Source organism: Coffea arabica, chromosome 9e (genome assembly GCF_036785885.1).
Source record: "Coffea arabica cultivar ET-39 chromosome 9e, Coffea Arabica ET-39 HiFi, whole genome shotgun sequence".
Classification (NCBI taxonomy): domain Eukaryota; kingdom Viridiplantae; phylum Streptophyta; class Magnoliopsida; order Gentianales; family Rubiaceae; genus Coffea; species Coffea arabica.
In genome coordinates this window covers 15,788,464-15,811,327 of record NC_092327.1, presented here as the reverse complement: position 1 = coordinate 15,811,327, position 22,864 = coordinate 15,788,464, and the positions used below count along the sequence as shown (strand labels likewise).

At 37.5% G+C, this 22,864-nt stretch overlaps 2 protein-coding genes and 1 long non-coding RNA gene across 3 annotated transcripts; all 3 read left to right on the top strand.

The window, feature by feature from the left end:
• Nucleotides 1-3,090: 3,090 nt before the first annotated feature.
• Nucleotides 3,091-4,840, top strand: LOC113729065 (uncharacterized). Its single transcript, XM_072065681.1, has 2 exons — nt 3,091-4,602; nt 4,769-4,840. The coding sequence occupies exons 1-2, from the start codon at nt 3,091-3,093 to the stop codon at nt 4,838-4,840; spliced, it is 1,584 nt and encodes a 527-aa protein (XP_071921782.1).
• Nucleotides 4,841-4,930: 90 nt separating this feature from the next.
• On the top strand, nt 4,931-5,879 carry LOC140014870 (uncharacterized). The gene is made up of 3 exons (XR_011821584.1): nt 4,931-5,341; nt 5,431-5,733; nt 5,826-5,879. It is a non-coding gene; the product is annotated as an uncharacterized lncRNA (long non-coding RNA).
• Nucleotides 5,880-7,516: 1,637 nt separating this feature from the next.
• On the top strand, nt 7,517-8,905 carry LOC140014504 (uncharacterized). Its single transcript, XM_072065425.1, has 5 exons — nt 7,517-7,528; nt 7,668-7,855; nt 7,956-8,048; nt 8,133-8,237; nt 8,323-8,905. Exons 4-5 carry the CDS (start codon nt 8,169-8,171, stop codon nt 8,632-8,634), a joined length of 381 nt encoding a protein of 126 aa, XP_071921526.1. The 5' UTR covers nt 7,517-7,528; nt 7,668-7,855; nt 7,956-8,048; nt 8,133-8,168; the 3' UTR covers nt 8,635-8,905.
• The last annotated feature ends 13,959 nt before the right edge of the window (nt 8,906-22,864 follow it).

Genomic DNA, 22,864 nt, shown 5'->3' with positions numbered 1-22,864 from the left:
TTAAGTTTTGGTACAAGATCTTTGAAAAACCGTATCTCATTCTTTACAAGTCCAAAATTGGAAAACTTGGTACCGTTGAAAACCTCTTCCAAAGTACTAAAAGTTCCTAGAATAAACTTCTCTAAGATTCCAAATGGAAAACATTCAAAATGAGCTCAAAGTCGCTGTTTTGGTTCATAAGGCAGATTTAAGTTGGTTTTTGGCCAACTTTGAAAATTCAGCAAAATTCACTTGATTGGAACTAGCCTTTAAAATTTGTAACTCTAGTAGTGTTGTAATCCAAGTTTACAACAAAACAAGTGGAACGAGAAACGGAGTTTTGAGTACCAAGATATAGTAGCTCAAAGTTACCCAAATTTCCTTGTTAAACAAGGGTTTTCCAAAATCAAGTCTTGAACTTTGGAAATTTATTTGAGCAATGAAACGGTCTCAGAATAACACCAAAATTAGCAGTATAATACCACCATATAAGGGTTGTCCCTCTACCAAATTTCATGGCACTACAACAAATATATTTTTCAGTGACAAAAATTTATGTGACAACAAAAATCTTGTCACAGATAACCTAATTCAGTGACGACATTAGGTGTCATCACAGATGAGTACAGCACAAGCATAATCAGTGACAACATTGGAAGTTGTCATTCTCAACTCATCACGAAATAGTTGGCGCGCATCTCATTTGATGCCGCGGGAAATGATTTTATGACAACTCAAGTAAAGTCGTCACAAACGCTCTCTCTACAGTGACAACATAACTTGTTGTCATTGAAAGTCTACCCGGTTCCAATTTTGTGACAATTTTTTGCGTCACTGTATACTACAGTATTTTCATCAACTTTCACTAATTCTACTATGACACCCTAATTTTATTATTTAGCCCCCAATTCTTTTATATTAGCAAAAGCACCGAAGATATGACACCCTAATTTTATAATTTAGCCCCTATTCATTATGTATTAACAAAATGCAAATGATATAATAACAAACTATTTTTAGATATTTGTAATTTTTGCTAAGTTGACATAATAGACATGTCTGAGCATAAAATTTTTTTCATGAATTGTTTATTATTACTTATAACAACCCCCAAAAATCAATAACTGAAATAATTTGAAAAAGTGTAATTGAATATAATTTGTAGTCTAATGTTAGCACTGTGAAAGATTAGTATAACGTGTAATACATCATAAGTAATAATTATTTTCATATGGAATGGGTATATACGAAATTAAAATTATTCAGTAAAATATCTGTCGTGCAATAAGATTGAGAGTTGTAACACATTTAACAGAATATTTGATTACATGTTTCTTTTAATTTATTATAAAAACTAAGTAATAGACAAAGAGTAGGATAAGCATGAGTAAGAAGTGCTATACTGTATATAAGCAATTCTATAGTATTTTCATCAAATTTCACTAATTCAACTATGGCACCCTAATTTTATTATTTAGCCCCCAATTCTTTTATATGAGCAAAAGCACCGAAGATATGATACCCTAATTTTATAATTTAGCCCATATTCATTACGTATTAGCAAACTGCAAATGATATAATAACAAACTATTTTTAGATATTTGTAATTTTTGCTAAGTTGACATAATAGACATGTCTGAGCATAAAAATTTTTTCACGAATTGTTTATTATTCCGTATAACAACCCCCAAAAATCAATAACTGAAATAATTTGAAAAAGTGTAATTGAATATAATTTGTAGTCTAATGTTAGCACTGTGAAAGATTAGTATAACGTGTAATACATCATAAGTAATAATTATTTTCATATGGAATGGGTATATACGAAATTAAAATTATTCAGTAAAATATCTGTTGTGCAATAAGATTGTGAGTTGCCACACATTTAACAGAATATTTGATTACATGTTTCTTTTAATTTATTATAAAAACTAAGTAATAGACAAAGAGTAGTATAAGCATGAGTAAGAAGTGCTATACTGTATATAAGCGATTCTATGCATGTTAAATTTTTGAAACATGTTTTATTGTGCAAGTTTTATTGTAAGGTAATTTCTTAAATAATTTGTATATTGAGTTGTGCAAACCCAAAAAGATGTATATAGACACAAACAAGCACACATATATATACATGCACAAAAAAGAAACCAATATCAAACAATTTATTTGATATTTATAGATGAGATTAAGGAAAAAAAAAGAGATTAAGTATGAGAAAAGAAACCTGAAAAAAAAATTTGGCTAAAAAAAAAAAAGAAAAAAGATGTATGAAGCTAAAGGCGTGAATCCTAGAATCTCAAAGACGTGCTTAGATGCCAAAAAAAAAGAGCGCCAGTCTGAAATCTGAAACAGGCGCGAGGCGGGTGGCTGAAATCTCTACAAAACGACGTCGTTTTTGGTTGTTCACACACAAACAAAAGTCTCGCCGCTTCTCTCTTCCAACACTTAGACAAATTTCATTCTCAGTCTTTCCTTCCTATGGTGAACTAACCCTTCCTTCCCGTAGATTCGAAATGCCGCTCGCCACCGTTAGCCGCTGAAGTCCGCCGCTATCCACCACCATCAGCCGCTGAAGTTCGCCGCTACCCAGCAACTTGAGCTTTATTCTTCAGCCTTTCCTTCACCACTGACGATGACCCTTTCTCCCCTCCATTGACCCACAACCGCGTCGAAATGCCGCTCACCACCGTTAACCGCTGAAGTCCGCCGCTATCCACCACCATCAGCCGCTGAAGTCCGAGCTATCCAGCACCATAATTTATTCTTCAGCATTTCCTTCACCACTGACGATAGCCCTTTCTCCCCTCTATTGACCCGCAACCGCGTCGAGCTCTTTAGCACCAGCAAATCCGAGGCAATTGGGGAAAGCTATACATTTCTCAGGTATGTTCAACTGAAGTTTGTTCTTTGTTCTTCATTTACATATTACTTTTCTTGATATATGATACTGATTTCATGGCTTTTCATATGAATTTTCATATTACTTTTATGGCTGCTTTTCATATGACTTGTAGCCTTAATTTTTGAAAAGGCTAGTTAACAAATTATTCTCTTTAGTTTGATATTAGAAAAGTATTTTGTACTAAAGGCTGATGTGTCTATATCTAGGACATGGATAAAACTTGGATGAAGATTAGCAATAGGAAGGACAAGGCTTATGAACTCGGAGTCAAAAATTTCCTCAAGTTTGCATATTCTCAAAAAGTTGAAAATCAGAAAATCCCATGCCCATGTACACAATGTAATAATTTTTGTAACCAAACTAAAACAGTTGTGGAGGATCATTTATTGACTCAAGGCATTCGTAAAAGCTACACAAGATGGATACACCATGGGGAACAATTTCGACACCAAAATTGTGGGGATAGTACTGAACATGGGGATGGAGAGGAGGATAGTGATACTAAAGATTTAAATGACATGTTGCACGACATTGGGACAGCACAATGGGGGGACAATTGGGCTGGTAGGGAAGAATCAACGGATGATAGTCTAAATGCGAATCATAGTGACACAGATAACTTTCTTAAATTGTTAGAAGATGCAAAAAAGGAGCTGTATCCAGGGAATCATTTTTACTCAAAGCTATCCTTTGTAGTCACTTTGCTCCATTTGAAAACAATGAGCGGGTGGACTATAAAGTCCTTCAATGCATTGCTGGAAATTTTTAGGCATGCACTACCTCCTGAAGCCACAGTTCCCAAGTCTTTTGCTGATGCTAAGAAGCTCATTCGAGACTTAGGTTTTAAATCTGAAAAAATCCATGCTTGTGTCAATGATTGTGTTCTCTTCCGCAAAGAAAATGAAATTTTAGACACTTGTCCAAATCTAAATTGTAAAGAACCTCGCTACAAGATGGCAGGTTCAAGAGTTCCACGCAAAGTTTTGCGTTACTTTCCTTTGAAGCCTAGGCTGCAACGATTATATACCCACAAAGAAATAGCTTCAGATATGAGATGGCATAAAGAAAAGTGTGTGCATGATGATAACATCATGCGGCATCCAGCAGACAGTGAAGCATGGAAACACTTTGATAGGTTGCATCCGGACTTCGCCGTTGATCCTAGAAATGTGAGGTTAGGTCTTGCAACTGATGGTTTCAATCCTTTTGGGACCATGAGTAGTGCTTATAGCATCTGGCCTATTTATCTAGTGCCATACAATCTGTCCCCTTGGAAGTGTATGAGAGATCCTTTCTTTTTCCTATCAATGCTAATTCCTGGGCCTAAATCCCCGGGAAATGAGATTGATGTTTACATGGAGACTCTAATAGATGAACTGAATGAAATGTGGCTTGGTGTTGAAACATATGATGCATATAGTGGCAAGAAATTTGACCTCCGGGCAGCTTTACTATGGACTATAAATGATTTTCCAGCTTATGCAATGCTGTCCGGATGGAGTACGAAAGGGTATCAAGCATGTCCTATTTGCATGGTTGAGACAACTTGCGTACATTTACCACGCCGAAAAAAGTTGTGTTACACAGGTCATCGCCGCTTCTTACCCATTGACCATTCTTGGCGGCGAGAAAAAAAACCTTTCAATGGCAATGTGGACTTTAGGAATCCTGTTGCACCTTTATCTGGAAATGAAATTTTGGATCAGGTGCAAAATATGGAGGTAAATTTTGGGAAAACCAAGGGGCAATCCAATGCAAAGAAACGCAAGCGTTCTAAGAGTGGTTTGAACTGGACAAAGAAAAGTTGTTTCTTTGAGTTACCATATTGGGCAGACCTCCTTCTTAGGCATAATTTGGATTTAATGCATGTGTCAAAAAATGTCTCAGAGACTGTCATTGCCACAATTATGGATATTGAAAACAAAACCAAAGACCACTGGTTGTGTCATCAAGATTTGAAGGATTTGGGTTTGAAAAAAGAGCTACATTTGATTCCAAATGGCGACTCTTATATCATGCCACATGCCTGTTATAGCCTAACCAAGGAGGAAAAAAAAAAGTATGTGAGTTCTTGAATTCTGTCAAATATCCAGATGGGTTTGCCTCAAACATTTGCCGATGTATAAAGAATGGCTAGTTTCAAATTTCTGGAATGAAAAGTCATGACTTCCACATTTTTATACAAAGGCTACTCCCACTTGCAATCCGTGGAAGTTTAACAAAAGAAGTTCGGCAAGTGCTATTCGAGTTAAGTGAATTCTTCAAAAAATTATGTGCTAGAACATTACATAGAGAGGTTCTGGAGGAGTTAGGCCAAAAAATTGCAGTCATCTTATGTAAATTAGAGAGGTTGTTCCCTCCAGCTTTCTTCGATATAATGATGCACTTGATGGTTCACTTGCCTGCTGAAGCTATCCTTGGCGGTCCAGCTCAATATCGTTGGATGTTCCCATTTGAGAGGTAGAGAGTTGTACATATAGCCTTGTAAGTTTTTTTTTTATTAAAGACCACTGCAATCTTCTAATTTCTTTTATTTTCCTTTGAGAAAGACATATGGCAGTGCTGAAAAGTTATGTTGGGAATAAGGCCCGGCCAGAGGGATGCATTGCTGAGCGGTACATAGATAAAGAATGCTTGACATTCTGCTCTATGTACCTAGACAATATTGATATGATATTCAACAAGCCTGAACGAAACAATGATAGGGGATATAATACTGGTGAATTGTCCATTTTTTCATGCCCTGGTCGTCCATTTGGAGGGCCCAAAAGGGGCAATTTCCTTGACTCAGAGCTGGAAAAAATTCATACATTTATATTGAACAATTGTGATGAGCTTGAGGACTATATAAAGTAAGCTTTTAATGTTAATTAAAGCTTGTACCTTTGTTCTATATTTTGATATGTTCATAAAAAATTTATGGGTTTATTGTTTTTGTCTATAGTGCGCATAAAATGGAGTTGGAGGCAGAGAGTGCTGAAAATGTGGACCAAAGGCACGATAGAGAATTTGCAAAATGGGTTAAACAGCGTGTATGTTTGTAGTGTCATTTGGACAGCCTACTTTTTTTATCTCTAATACAATAAATTACTGATTTAGGTGAAATTGTCCTTACTAGGTTATGTATGGCAGTGAGGCTTCCAATGGCGAGCTTCGAGCATTAGCATTTGGGCTAGACAACCGAGTTTGCATGTATACGGGCTGCATGGTTAATGGGTATAGGTTTCACACGGAAAATCGGGAAAGGCAAAGAAAGACTCAAAACAGTGGTATTGTAGTTAGAGGTGAGCATGGTAACAATATGATCGATTTTTATGGTGTGATACAACAAATTATTGAAGTAAGATACTGGCTCGGGAAAAAAAAGGTTATAGTATTCAAGTGTGACTGGTGGAAGACCGATGATAGTGCTGGGATGCAAGTGGACAAAGAATGGGGTATCACAAGTGTCAATTCGTCCAGAAAATGGTATGAAGACCAACCATATGTCCTCCCTCAACATGTCCAACAAGTCTTTTATCTTGAAGACTTGAAACTAGGCAAAAACTGGTTTGTCGTCGAGAGGTTCAGTCCAAGGCACTTGTATGATGTTCCTGAAGATTTAGAAAAAGAACCAATTGTTGAGGAAATATATCAAGAAGAAGCAACTGGGGATTTCACTATTATAATAGACCTCGACAATCCACCATTACTTTCAAGAGAAGACAATGAGATACCGAAGGCTGTACCTTCATCCATTGTACATGCTGAGAAGTCAAAAAATAGCTCAAATGGCACCTTTGAAGACTTCATTAATGATGATGATGAAGTGAATGAACATGAGTCTAACAATGAGGAAGACGAAGAGGAGATTCTTAGTGATAATGACATCGATTCGGAATAGGTGAAATTGATGAGGACTACATGACACTAAGTTTAATCTCTTTAACTCCGGCTAACTAGTTTTTATTCCTAAATTATACTATGCTGTAACACTAACTTCTTGTTACTTTTAGATGGCTGGACCAGGAAAGCGAGGCCAAATGCTGCAGAGAAAAGCTCAAGGTGCACAACAGCCTGCAATACCTAATTCAGTTGGAAGCAATCAACCAAGAAGTGCATCCAAGAGTGTATCCTCAGAGAATGCAATATCTATCACTCCAACTTCTTCACCTAGAGAAATTGCTAGTGAGAGTAGGATGATACACCCTCAGACATCTGAGTCTCGTGCATCCGGAGAAAATGAGACTATTCCAGTTTCGGATGAGCAAGAAAATGGTAAGTTAGACTTCATTTTCACGGCTGAAATTAAAAACCAAGTTTCTATTTCATGACTGACTTTGTTAATGTGGTCAAAGTAATGTATGGACTGATATTTGTTAATAGCTATGCTGCTGTCAGCAAGAAGAAGAGGACGTACACGAAATCTATCATTATCAAAAAAAAAGGAGGCTAATGAGACGCTCACCATTGAAATTGATGATTGTATTCGGCGGATTGTTGGGAAGGATTCTCAATACTTCATCACAGAAGGGGGTTGTGTTGTTAGGAAGGCTGCTAGGCTTAATGTTCCAAAGTGGTCCCATCTCAATCCCGGTGACCGAGAAGGCATATACAGCACGGTTATGGTATTTGTTGACCTGCTAATACTCTAATTTCATCCAGAAAGTATGAGAGATTTTACTGCTTTAGATTTGCACTACTTTTGCACTCAAATCTTCCTTAGATTTAATATGTCATTTTCACATAGATTTGCTTGGTTTTAAGTAGATTGCACTGTTATTGTAGGATGACTTTCGATTTCCAGAGCACATCACCTCAAAAACTGCTATTAATAGGCAGTTAAACACACAATATCGAAACCATCGATATCGGCTTCACAAGTATTTCCAGAGTTTTGAATCAAGGCAAGAAGCATTGAGGCAAGTTCCTGAAGGTGTGAGTGAAGAAGATTGGAAGTGGCTGGTCAGCTACTTTGAAAATGATGAATTTAAGGTTAGCTTGTCAAAATAACCTATCCTTTTATTAAATTTCAGATTTCACTTCACAAATTTGCTAATCTTTGTCAGTTAAAATTTTCACTAATTTGTGGCAGAAAATTAGTGAACGTAACAAGCAAAATCGTGCCAAAAATGACTGCCACACTACTGTTGGCACAAAATCGCTTGCAAGAGTTGTTGAGGAAAAGGTAATCTGAAACCCAGCCAACACTTGTACATGTACATCCTTTTTGTCATATGACTGAAAATGAAAAAATTGAAAATTTGGACAGAAAAGGAAAGAAGATGTCGAGCTTTCAGAGATAGACATGTTTGAGTTAAGTCGAAAGTCAAAGAAGTCAGGGGGGCTGGTAAATGACAAAGCAAAAGAGACCTTGGTGAGCTGTTTCACTTGGATAATGGATTTTTAAATTATTGACATCCATTCCAGCTACATAATGATCATATTTTTTACTTGCCTAGGACAAAATGAGGGAATTGCAGGCTACAACTTCAATGACTAGCAAGGAAATATGCGAGCAAGAACTTGGTTACATACCTGGACACATCCGCGGTCGTAGTGCAACCAAGAAGCAAGCTGCTGAGGTAGAACGCTGGAGGCATGAGATTGAGGACAGCCGAAAAAGAGCAGATGAAGCAGAAAAACGAGCTGCAGAAGTAACTCAACAATTCACTGCTCAGCAAGAGTTGATTAAGACCTTGCAACAGCAACAAACAGAAACAAGAAGCCTGTATGATGAGTTAGCTAACCAGCTGAAAGACTTGCGCAAATAAGCAACTTCTGTGTCAGGTATAAATAAATTGTTTGCTCTTCATAGTTATTACAATTGAGGCACTTGAATTCTGGTTCTACAAAATAGAGATTCATTTTTAATACAATTGGGTTGCTTGATGTCAATTTAGTTGCTTGATGGCACTTGAATTCTGGTTCCACCAAATCTGATTCCTGTTTAATGCAATTGAGTTGCTTGAGGCTGATTTAGGTGCTTGAAATCTTGTTCATGTTTAATTACAGCCATTGAGGTGCTGGATGTTGCAACCAAAACTTTAGTGTTTTTAAAGTAAAGGTGTTTGAATGTTGGGATGTATTCCACTTTTTTCTTTGTCGAACTCATTTAAATTTTTCTGTATCAGAATTTTTTTTTGTGCTAAGGAAAAAGAGGCACCTGTGATTGTGTGTGTGTGTGTGTTTTTTTTCTTGATATACTGTGTGGTTCACGATCATCTAGGCTCTCAATGATTTTAGGATTTTATTGTTGTTATTGCATATATATTTGTGAACATGCAGATATTTATTGTGTTTGTATTGTTATTCTATATTTCACAGAATATACATTCAATGTCTTATTTGCTATAATTTCACTTTATTTTTGTGTTAAGCAATTTACTTAGATTTCTATAATTTCAAATTAGAGTGACATTAGTTTTTATAATATGGTGCCTATCTAGAAGTGTAGTTCCAGTTTTAACACCAGTGCTCATTGCTTCAATTTTGGTAACGTGTAGGTTCTAACACAATTCCCAAGAAGAAGAAGCCAGTCATTGCTGTGAAGATGGTTTTTGATTTGAAGACTACAAGGCCTATCGTGCTCATGTTTTGTTCTAGATGGGAATCGTGCTCATATTTTTGTATAGAACTTTACTACTCTCTATTGTGGATGGGAAATCACTAGTATTGTAACTGAATGGCTTATTTTGGATGGTGCATGGTTTATGACTCATTTGAGGCAACATTTATATATATATGTATTTGGGTTGATCTTCTATTGGAAATGAATGTTGGCTTTCTTTTCGTATGTTGGCTTTTTTTTTCTCCTTGCTACTCAATGAACGTTTTGTGATTGTTGGCAGCTATGTTGCATAATTAACATTAGATTATTGCTTTTTACAAAAAAAATAAATAACAATAAAAAAGTTGTCACTGCCAACAAGTTTAACTAGTGACACCAGAAAGTCGTCACTTTTTATGGATGGAAAACAATGACAACAAAAGTCGTCACTGAACGGAAACATAATGTGACAACTCCAAGGGTTGACTATGACAAGAATTTAGCCAGCTTAGTGACAATAAAAGTCGTCACACAATGTACAACAATGAGTGACGACAAGAGTCATCACAAAAGCGAAATCGTTTGTGACGACTTTCAACAGTCGTCACATGGACCCCCTTTTGTGACATAGAACTAGTGACAGCTCTGTGACAGCAGTAAAAGTCGTCACAGACTTTTTTTGTGATGACTTCTGAATTTTTAGTGACAACTTTCGCCTGTCACAGAAACGCAATTTTCTTGTAGTGTGGAAAAATACTTTCGGGAAGGTAGTCAACCAAACATCCAAAGTTTCGAAAAATCCTAAGGCAGAACTGCCTTGAACTTTTTGTTTTCCATTCCAAACATTTGACCAGGGAAAATCCTTCAAACATGATTCATTTGTGTAGGAAAAGCCTAAGGAACATTCATGGTACATTTGGTAAGTGTTTTAACTCCAAGAAATTCTATTGGCAAGTCCACAACAAGCCTAGCATCAATTTTGCCCAAAATTTAGCCTTTTCAAGAACAGGGCAGGTTTCGTATTTTGATCCCAAATCACTCAATTCAACTCAGAATTAAGCATGGTTGATGGCATTAGAAAATACATTCATAAAACTATAATTTCACAGAAGAAATTGTTTTGAAATTCAGCACACAACTAGCTCAAATTCGAGCCTCAAGTTGTAGCTTCTGAACTTCATTCCAGCAAAACAGAGAAACAGGACAGACATCTGTAAACGGTTGGTACGGAATACTCGGGTGGAATTAGGGGTTACATTTTATAACGTTAGAAATCTGGGGATGTCTAGCTTCAAATGCCACTGACAGCACTTGATTTTGACGTCGGAGTACAAAGATATGGACGAAACACGAAGGCTGTTTGAGCATTACGGGAAAAATTTTCCAGGTTTACTAGCTTTGCAAGATTAATCCATTTGACCAACCAAACCTCAATATTTTTCGGTGAAACTTTATACACCATCTATACAACATATAAACATCATATACAAGCCATCAAACCTTCAGAATTTCGCAAAAAAAAGCACGATCAAAACAGGGGCAGAATTGGAAATTTTTTCAGCCATGCATTCCTTGAGGTTTTTACTTGCTATGCACCATTAATCTACCAATTTGAACACCAAACTAACATTAAATCCATCATCAATCATCACAACAGCCATCATCCAAGAGTGGGAGTTTATAGAGCCCACATTCAAAATTTTCCAACAATAACAAGCCACCCACATGAATACAAGAGCTTGAAGGTGTACTAGAACTTCCATAAATCAAAACTAGAAGGTTTGATCATTACTTACTTTGGTTGATGAGCTAAGCAGAAATTTCGGCCCTCTCTTGGTCCAAGAAAACCGTGGAAAGCTCCCTTCTTTTGTAGCTAAATGAACTCTTCAAGTGTTAAGCTAAGTATGGTTAAATTTTGGCGGCATTTGGTAGTGTTTTTGTTGAAGAAATGAGGATGAAAAATGAAGAACTTGGGTGTTGTTTCTGCAGCTTGATGGCCGGCTGTTCTTGTGAGGAAGAGAGAGAGAGTTGATAAAAAATGTAGCTTCCTTGGGAAGCTTCAAGGTGTGGCCCAAGTTGGTGCAAAAGTCAACTCTCCTCCGCACGTATACGCGCGCGTTTTGGGCTCGATTCCTCTCGAGTTTATTTCACTAGTGCACTAAACCTCCAACACACTTATATTCATAAAAATTTTATTCACTCTTAATTGCCCCAAAATAATGGTTTAAAGTCCCTCAATTAATCGCGCGGGTGAAAACGCGTATTTTCAATTTATGCGCGATAGAGTGAAACCTTCGAGAAATTCTTATAACGATCGTACCACTAACTATCACTTGAGTACTTAAACCTAAAATTACCTATTTTAGGACCATTGTACATGTCTCCAATTTTCTGAGCTTATTGTACTCCCAATTGGCTAAAATTTCCAAACACGTTTTCACTATGCTCATTAATCGAGCTTCCAAAAATTAATTTTTGAAACGAGTCACTTTAAAACTATAATGAAGTCATAATTCCATGTATTTAAGTCTAATAAGGTTAGAAAATATTATTCGGGGCAAATATCCAAATAAATAATTAAATGAGCCAAAAATAGGGGTTTAAAAATTGAAAAATTTGCGGGTCCTCACATCCTTCCCCCCTTAAAAGAATTTCGTCCTCGAAATTCATACCTTGATTTATAAATAGCCTTAAATACTTTCTCCTCCCGTGTCCAATTTTCATCACTCTTAATCTTCCCATTCAAAACTCATACTTGTTAAACTTAACTATTCTCGGGTGCCATTCATGATCTTATTACAGGTCTAGAGACGTGGAGCAATAGAGTACATATACGTATAAACCGTAAAATCATTTAAAAGCAAGGTAAATTTTCATATGCCATAAAAGATCATAATAATTGCACTAAGTTATAATAAGTTCATCAAATCATTTCAAAAGAAAGGGGAAACAACAAGATCAAAATGTGTTAAGTCGCAATATACAACAAAAGGATGTCATCCCCTATACCAAAAAAATTACAACCTCTAAAAGTGCCAGTCTATGCTAGGGTAAAACCACAATCCCTATTTGTTGAGTAGAGTCAGATTCACCCCTACTCGTAGAATTTGGATCCATCTTACAATCATCGGCATTAATTATTCCTTCCGGCACTCGATTGATTTGCAGTGGATTTAGCAGGTTGTTGGGAATTTCCTTCTCCCTTAGAAGCTTTAGGACAATTCGAAAACTTATGCTCGGTACTACCGCACCTCAGACATTTTCCTTGTTTTCTCCAGCACTCGGCCTCCGTGTGGTTAATCTTGCCACAGTATGCACAAGTTACATGAGGAGTCACGACTTGACTAGTTTGGGATTTTCCCTTTTGTTGACCTCGCCTACCCTGATTTCCTTTTGGCGGGGCTTCGCTTGATGGAGTTTCTCCGGTTTTGTCATGCATCCTCACTCCTCCAGACCCTTTTCCCATATCAAGGGGTTGGGTAGACTTCTCGGACGATTTAGGGGTATCGCTCGGGTTACCCCTCTTTCTAGCATGAAATGTGATGCCCCAGTCCGTTCTTAAGGTTGATATTAGGTTATATTCATTATTTGTGCGATAACATTTGGTTTTGGGACTACTTCGAAAACCCTAAGTTGGGGTTAGGATTGAAACCCTAGTTTTTGTATTAATTAAAGTTCGAGTGGTGATTAAAGTTAGCTATGTTAGTGTGTGTTTTAGAATAGGTAAGTATAGGATTTGATCTGATTTATCGGTTAAGTGAGTTTAAAAGTCAGAAAACCCTAAAAGCTAGCAAAAACCTTTAGCGTTATGATGTATTAGAAGTTTAAGTTGGGTTTAAAACCCTAATTTCACCCATGACAAAAAGGTTGTTGTTTAATTGCTTTTATGTGGGATTAAGTATAGGTGATTAAGATAGGAAAGTGATTAGTGAAGCAATTAAGTATGATTATATGTTTTGGACTAGATTAAGTTATCATTTATGGAGTAAATTGAAAGCTTTTCAAATGTTTAAGGGCAAGAGTTGATCAAATGCAAAGTTGAAGTTGTAAGGGCTTGAGAGCAAAAATGAAGCTTTTGTGTGATTGGTGGAAATAGAAATATCTTCCAAGGCTTTGACCATCTTGTATATATCATAGGATTTCCATAAAAAACAAAACAAAATAAGAAAGAAGAGAGAGAGAGAGGTGGCCGAACCAAGGAGGAAAGAAAAGAGAAAAATTTCCTTCAAGTTCTTCATCTTCTAGCCTTCCATCTTGTTGTTGGAGCTTAAGGGATTAACTTGGGTACTTGATTGTTGAAGGTTGATCAACTACAAAGCTTGTTTGAAGGTAAATCACCTCTTGTGAAAGTTAAGTTTTGGGGTTTTACTCTTGAAGTTATGCAAGTGACTTTTGTGGTGATTATGCATTTTTATGGGTTGTGTGATGATTATTGAGTAGTTTAATGGTTAATTTTAGTGATTTATTGCTGCTGGAATTTCGGTCAAGATAAGAAAGAATTAGGGGTTTCATGATAAACATGTTAGTTAGCTTTAATCTTGTGTTATTGAACTTGTTATGGTTGTGTTTGATGATGTATTTCATTTGTTTGGAGAGTGGGTGGTAGAAACTGATTTGGGGTTAAGAAACCCTAGGCTAAAGTGAGGAGTAATTGCTTGGTTAGGGTTAATTTGGCTAGGGTTTGTTGCTCTAATGGTTAGATTAAGTTAATGAATGCATATGAAGTTCAATTAGAAGGTGTAGATAATATGTGGTTAGTTTGTGGAAATTGTATGGTGCAATTTCGGATCATTGGAAGCCTTCATAGGAGCTGGTTTAGGGTGTGTATTTGGTGTGCATTTAGCTAGAAAACTTGCATAACAATCATAGAACGGACCATGCGTTTGCGACGCGCAAAACCGGCAAATCCGGGTAAGCAGGGCAGCCCAGTACCTGAACTTGAGCTCCATTTTTCTTGATACTACGTATTGATTCAGAGGTTTCTCGAAACATAAAAGTTGTAGCCTCTTAGGTCCTGAATATGCCTACAAAATTTCAGGTCAAAAGGATCTCTGTAGCCTGAGTTATGGCCAAAATAGTCGCATCTATTCTAAACTCAGAATTCTGCCGCGTTTCTTGTTTTAGCCTCTGACCATGTTCTGTCCGTTTTGATAACGTATGAACTGGGTGTTGACCTCTTCATAAGAAATGTATATCTTGGTCTTAGCTTCGAAACGGTATAAAGTTCATCCAAATCCGAGTTTCGTAGCTTCAGTTATGACCAAAACAATATCGGTTGTCAGAACTGCCTTCGAATTTGGACAGTTCTGGCAGGGATGTTTGGACCCATTTTTTCTCATGCTCTGTATTTATTCAGCCTTTGGTCCAAACATGAAAGTTATAACCTTATGAATGAGTTTTCTAACGCCTCTGTAATTTCTTGATTCCGATTTCTGAGCCGTGAGTTACTGTCTTTCAAACAGGGCCTGTTTGGTAAACCGAAATGAAATGGCTGGAACTATTTTGTGCATTTTTGACCAATACCTATTGAGATATGGGTTGAGATGTTTAAATAAAAGTTGTAGCCCTTCCTCGTAGTTTCGAAACGGTATCTCATCCACCTTGATCCGATATTCCTAGCCTAACTTTTGATCAAAACGGTTTGAGATGGCAGATTTGGCCGTTTCCGTTTGCCATTCCGCGCGCGCGCGTGTGTCCATTTTGCCGTTTCCGCACTTGCATGTGCCGATTTTTCCTTTTTGCTTATTTTGGGCATGTTAGTGGCCGCTTGTGATATAATGTGATGCAATCTTCTATTTCAGACCGTGGTGAGTTAGGCGGAGCTGGTGGGGCCTACTACTAGCTAACACGCACGAAGTGGTTTCTCCTCTTGTACTACTTTTGTGTTTTGAGTAAGTATTCAGGCCGTATGTGTGTATAAACTGCTTATGTGTTTTGATGTGAATAAAAAGGGGGACTTAGGCGAGAGTGTACTTGATCACACTCGACCTAAACCCTAGTTTGTACCTATATTTCTTTATGAGATGTGTATACATGAATTATTTTGGGTTTAAACCCCTTGAGCTTGTAGCTCGGGGTGACGTTTGTAAGTTGGGGTTGATCTTCCGACCTAGATGGACTATTTGAGCCGGTCAGGGGTTGGTCGAAGCCAGTCCAACTTAGTCTGAGGTCACCAAGTTTGTGAATCCGGTTCACCGAGAATGTGAACCAAGTTTGTGACCCGAGCTTGTGACTCAAGCTCAAGTTTGTGATTTCGTTCGCTCGAGCAAGTTTGTGAGGTGACTGGCCAGTGAGGGTGATAAGGTGTTAGGTGGGAGTAGAAGTGGAGTTCTACGGACCTTATTTGTGGTCGACGGAGTGTCGGCAGGAGGTTACGCATGGCAAACGACTTGGCTTTGGAGCCAACCTGTATCCTTCATTTGTATTGTTACTTTTGCACTTGACTTGACATTTTGTGAAATAGTTGTTTATCTAAATGTGCAATTTACGATTTTACCCCTGTTTACTTACTAAGCATATAGCTTACCCCGTTTCCTTTGTTTTCCTTAGCAGGGGACGACGCGGGGAACTCCTTGGCACATTCACTAGTATAGTTAGGTTTGCTTGTAATAGTTGGACAATTAAGATGTTTGTTTTTGTTTTGGTGGTTTGTATAAGGACCCTCCTTAGGGTCTACTTTCTACTGGTTGTTATCATAATGTAATATAGTGGTTTGACTAGCTGCTTTTGGGGATGTAAATAGAACTCTTTCGGAGTTGGCTATTGTGAATAGTACGCTTGTGGTTTATGTGATACCCCAAATTTTAGGATACTATTTTTGTTTAATCTCAAAGAAAGGATGACAGTTTCTTTATTTTATTTTGTCTTAAAACATTGTGTTATTTTAAAAAAAGACTAGAAACCTTACTTGTACTTTAAAACCCTAGTTTACTTGTGACTAGCAGGTTATGTTTAAATCCCTCATATTTAACTCAAAACCCTAATTTTATTCTATGGAATTGTAAAATTCATCCCACTTTTCTTAAAAAACCATTTTATTTGAAAATTATTATTTTACTATGGCCCTACTACTCAATCATTCCTCAATAAGTGCAAATGAACCTAGAAAGTAGGGTTTCACTCTTCGTTTTCAAGATTGGTGCAAATTAGGGTTTTCGCGATTTTTCGCCGGATGCTTTTTCGGTACGGAGCAAGGATCAAATTTAGTGTTTAAGAGTGACTTTTGGGTGAGAAATAATATGTGATTAGATGCAATAATAAAAAGTTAGTGAATAGGAAGAAAAAACTCTAGTACTGGTGATTTAAGGAAAATCGGCTCGAACCGACGGGTACCGTTTGTTACCGGGTAAACACACCATTTGACCCATACTTTATTACCTTAATCTTCTCATTTTATTTTAGATAATTGACCCTCAAAATATCTCATACATCAGCCACAATATTTGACCAAGAGAAATGAGAGAAAATGCTAGAAAGAAAACAAGTGTCAAGGCATCTATGGAAGTTGGACTTTGACCAACTTGTCTTAACCTTCATAAAACAGAAATTTGACCAAAATTTCCTCATTTCTTCCCCTTTTCTTAGTCTTGGTCGAAATTCTTGAGAGGAAAAACAAGAGAGGAAAAAACTTTACCTTGCACCTCAATTTCAAGCCTCAATCTTGAGTTTCAACCGATAATCTCGCAAACTCCTCCACAAAAGTTGATCTCCAAGGAAGCTTAAGGGTTTTGGTGGAGTGATTTCGGAAGAGGAAGGTCTTGGCAGCTTCTTGATATAAGGATTAAGGTGAATTTGGTAAGAAACTTCCCTTTACCTCTTATATGTGTGAACTAGAAGCTTAAAGTTATAGTTTTGATGGATTTATGGGGAAAATTTCATGGGTTAAATGGTATGTTGGGATGTTTAACTAGGGTTTATATTTTCAGCCTTGATTATGGTTATCTACCTCTTAATTGATGTTATTGAGCTAGTAATTGGTGGGTTTGATGATAGAGCACTTGTTAGATATGAATTTATAGAGTAAAGGTGCCAATTTCAGAATTTGGAAACCAAGCTACCCTGTTCTGTCCGGTTTAAGTGCTCCATGTTAGAGGCCAAATTGGCCTTGGCTTAAAACATGAACGTTGTATGGAATGACATTTTAGAGGTGCCTACAAAATTGCAGGTCAATCGGAAGAGCGTAGAGTGAGAAAAGTCGAAATTACTATTGCTGTTCTGGTTTTACCCGAATGTAAGAATTGCGCCTGTAATTGGTTGTTTTGGCTGGAATTGCTTCCGAATTAGTTGTTGAGGCCTTCTGATGATATGTATCCCTGTTTCTTAGCTTTCAGTTGGTTTTGGAATTTCTGGATTTGGACTTGGATAGCCTGATTTATGATGTTTCCGCTAGAATGCATTTTGTGAATCTGTTTTTCCAGTTCTGGTGTAGTTTCTTGCATGTTTGACCTAGTTACACTCGAAACTGGGTTGAGTGACCTTCTGTAATATTGTAGCCTCTTATGTCCTGAATATATCTGCAAAATTTCCAGTCAAACGGATCTGTGTAGTTCGAGTTATAACCAAAACACTCGCACCTGTTTTGTACCCTGAAATTGTGTACGTTTTGAATTTCAGCCTCTGTCCGTGCATTTTTTCGTTTTAATCCCATACGATCTGGGTGTCAACTCCTTCATAAGAAATGTAGATCTTGGTTTTGGCTTCGAAACGATATGAAGTACGTCGAAATCCGAGTTCCGTAGCTCCTGTTATGACCAAAACAAAATCGATCATCAGAACTGCCTTGAATCTGGACAGTTCTGACGGGTACTTTGGCACTCAATTTTGGTTCTGTTCTGAATGTATTCAGGTCTTGGACAAAACATCAAAGTTTTAGCCTTATGTCTCAGCTTTCTAATGCCTTTGGAATTTCCTGATTTAGATTTGTGAGCTGGGAGTTATGGTCCAGTAAACATATCCTGTTCGTTACTCTAGAGTGCAAATTTCTGGAACGATTTTCCATACTTTCGACCTATTTCTGTTCAGATCCGGATTTAGGTGTCTTCATTAAAATTGTACCCCTTCCTCTTAGCTTCGCAACGGTACCTCATGTACCTTGATCCGACATTCCTAGCCTAACTTTTGATCAAAACGGTTTGGAAAGGCAGACTTGGCCATTTTCGTTTGCCGTTCCGCGCGGGCGCGTGCGCCCATTTTGCCGTTTCCGCACTTGCATGTGCCGATTTTTCCGTTTTGCTTGTTTTGGGTATGTTAGTGGCCGTTTGTGATATAATGAGATACAATCTTCTATTTCAGACAGTGGTGAGTTAGGCGGAGCCGGTGGGGCCCACTACTAGCGAACACGCACGAAGTGATTTTGCTCTTGTACCACTTGTGTGTTATTTGCTTATGTGTTTCGATATGTATGAAAATGGTACCTAGGCGAGAGTGTACTGTATCGCACTCGACCTAAACCCTACTTTACGCACATATTTGTACATGGCATATGTATATGAATCATTTTGGAACTAAACCCCTTGAGCTTGTGGCTCAGGGTGACTTTTGAGAAAATTTTGTGAAGTTTGTGAGTTTGGGGCCCGATCTCATGACCTGGATGGACTATTCGAGCCGGTTAGGGCTTGGTCGAAGTCAGTCCAACCTGGTTTGAGGTCACCAAGTTTGTGAATCCGGTTCACCGATTATGTGGACCAAGTTTGTGACCCGAGCTTGTGACTCAAGCTCAAGTTTGTGATTTCGTTCACCCGGGCAAGTTTGTGAGGTGACTGGCCAGTGAGGGTGATAAGGTGTTCGGTGGGTGTACAAGTGGAGTTCTACGGACCTTGTTTATGGTCGACGGAGTGTCGGCAGGAGGTCATGCATGGCAAACGACTTGGCTTTGGAGCCAACCTATATCCTTCCTTTGTATTGTTACTTTTGCACTTGATTTGACACTTTTGTGAAATAGTTGCTTATCTAAAGGTGAAATTTACGCTTTTACCCCTGTTTACTTACTAAGCATATAGCTTACCCCGTTTCCTTTGTTTTCCTTAGCAGGGGAAGACGCGGGGAACTCCTGGGCATAATAACTAGTGTAGTTAGGTTTGCTTGTAATAGTTGGACAGTTAAGATGGTTGTTTTGTTTTGGTGGTTTGAACAGCTACTTTTGGGACTGTAAATAGAACCCTTTTGGCATTGGATATATTGTGAATAGTGCGCTTTTGGGTTTATCTAGTTTTATTGTTTTGAAATTTTGAGTCCTGGCGAGAGCTGGGCAGGCGGTCCGCCGAACCCTCTGGTTCGCCTTAGGGGGAGGTGGGGCTGTCACAGTTTATCTAGTTTTTGTTTACCTAACTTTCATTGCGTTAAGTTTTGAGTCCTGGCGTGAGCCAGGCAGGCGGCCTGCCGATACCCTTGGGTTCACCCTTGGGAGAAGTGGGGTCGTCACATGAAAAACTTTAGATTGGGACTTAGCATTCTCTACCCTCTGCGCCTTATCTAAGGCATCCGTAAAAGTGGCAATCTGGGCAGCTGCTAGGGATTCTTGGATTTCTACATTTAACCCCTGAATAAACCTCCTTATCTGTTTCCGTTCGGTGACTACAAGCTCAGGGGCAAATTTGGAAAGTTTGGTGAACCGCTCCTCATACTCGGCCACATTTAATAATCCTTGCTTCAACTTAATAAAGTCGCCCTCCCTCTTTTCTTGTATAATTGGCGGGAGGAACTTGACATTAAATTCCCTCTCAAAGTTTACCCAAGTCCAAGGGGTTTGTTCTCTTTCCCACTTTGCACTAACAACATTCCACCATGAGCGTGCTGCTCCCTCAAATTGAAAAATGACAAAATTCACTTGCCTTTCCTCGGTATAATCTAAAGCAGCAAAAATATCAACCATCCTTTCAAACCAATTTTCCGCTACCTCGGGATCAGACCCTCCATGAAACTTAGATGGAGCGAACTTCAAGAATGTGCGGAAATGAAGGTTGAGTCAAGAAACAAAAGACAGATTTGACGTTATTTTGCGTAACGAATACAACCGAAGCTACACTTATCGGATTGGGGTAAAATTTATACCATTTCGAAACTAAGACAATGGCCTACAACTTTGATGAAGACCACTCAGTCCAGTTTGTAGTGTATCTAAGTCAAAATCTCAAATAACAGAACCAGCATCTCATATTCGGGCTTGTTGACCACCTTATGCGTAAACGACAATAACTCAGGATACTGAAGTCTAAACGAGGTGATTCCAGGGGTGTTGGAAAGCTAAGACATAGCACTACAACTTTCATGTTTTAACCTAAGCCTGATTCGGCCTTTATCCTATCCGAATAGTACCGGGCAGAACCGGGTCAATTGAAACCCTAAGCTGGAATTTTCATTCAAACCAACAATTTTACACAACCAATCATTTCCAACATATACCAACTCCATTTTACACTATAACAAACCATTAATCCATAGTTAACTAACACTAAACATATGAAATCAGAAAAATCATGCATAAAAATAAAAATTCATCAATCTCTGCCAAAAATCATAAAATCTTCCATAAAATCACCACCTTAACTATCACAAGTCACTAATTTAACTCTAACATGAACAAAGGAAGAATCTCTTGGTCACTTACCTTGTAAACTCAAGAAAAGAAGTAACTTAGCAGCTTATCCTTCCAAACCACTCCACCAACTTCCTCAATACTACTTAACAAAGGGTTTTTATGGAGCAATTTGGAGTTCTATCGGTTAGATTGTAAGATTGGAGCAAGTTTTAGAAGAAAAATGTTGAAGGCTTTCTTTCTTTTTTCCCTTGAGAGAGTCGGCCAGGATGATGAAGAAAATGGTGAATTTTGATCAATTTTGGTTATTTAGTAAAGGTGATAAATAGTGGTCAAAGTCTATGTCCAATAGAAAGGTGACACCTAGCACCTTTTAGGTTTTTCACTTATTCTTTTGTCTCTCCAACACTAATCCATTTGGTAACCTCTAATTATCTCTAAACACCTAGTGAATAATAACACTTAGTACCAAACTCACTTAGTCACCAAAATTATATCACACGAGCGGGTCCCACATCTATAACGCACTTCAAACTAACGTACACTAACTCATACTAGGAAAATAATTTTAAAACTGTACTTACTTATAAAGTACATAGAAATTTTAATGGTAATGTGTATATGCTAGAAATAAGCTCCAATTAGATAGTTTTGTGGCCTAGATTAAGAGCTGCTTTTATCTTATTACTTGTGGTATTGATTTGGGTTGATTTGACATGGAACTTGGTTTGGAAAATAGGAGGAAAAGTTAAGGAAAATAGGGGAAATGCTGCCCGTTTTTCCTATTGTGGGATAAGTGAGTGAAAGCAGAAATAGGGGTGTGACTTGTGATCGATTTGGACTTAGTTTATGTAGGGATGCTTAAGTTGACCTTGTGGGTGACTTACAAGCTAAAATTTCGCCAAAAGTGTATATTTCTCAAAGACAAAGTAACGGTAACTTTAAACAAGATTTTCTAGTTCCTTATACCAATTTACGAACTTAAAAGTTTTAATCGCTTCTGTGAGGACCCGAATTTTTCCTTACTTTTAATTCTATTTTATTGGCTTATTTAATTACTTACTCACCCGTTTTCTCCGAATAATTTATTTCAACCATTTTAAAGCCATTTACATGGAATACTATCCCACTTATATTGTAAAACATCCCATTAGCAAATTTAATTTTTCGGAGGCTCGTTTATTAAGAAATAGTGAATACACGTTTTTTGAGACAATATTTGAATCGAAAGTGCAATAATCCTAGAGAATTAAAAATGAGTAATAGTAGACTAAGAAAAGTCAATTGATGGATTAGAGGTGAGTAAGTTAAAAATTTAAACTTATACCGCGAGTGCGTCGAAAGTTTCCCGAAAGTCGTGCTTGTACAAACTAATTGGAGATTTGAGGAATTAATACTTGTGAGGACTCATGTTTTTATTTCAAAAATAGTTATTTTTAGGATTATTTACCCTAGTATTAGTGAGTTATATTATCGTTACAAGAATTTCTTTTAAGTTTCGTTTTATCGAACGTGTGAGGACTTGCAAATTCCTTATATTTTTCTTATAAATGCCCTTTTATTTGGAAATTATTCATTTATTATGGGTCTACTACCCAATCACCCTACAATCACTGTAAATGAATATAGAAGTAAGGGTTTCATTGTCCGTTGTCAAGTTAGAGCTGTGACGCCCCGAAAAAAAATGAGTTTGAGAACCCGAAAATTTTCTAATTTTCTAGGATTTATTTTATTTAATCGCCCACCTTTTCTACATTTTCTTTATTAGAAAAATTCCCCAAATAAAGTTTATGAGCAAAAATAGTTTTAAAATGATTTTCTAGTATCGGTTAGTTTTTGAGAAATTAAGGATATATATCGGACGTGGGACCCACTAGTGCGAAAAGTTCGGAAAAATTCGGCCAATTAGGTTAAGTTTTGG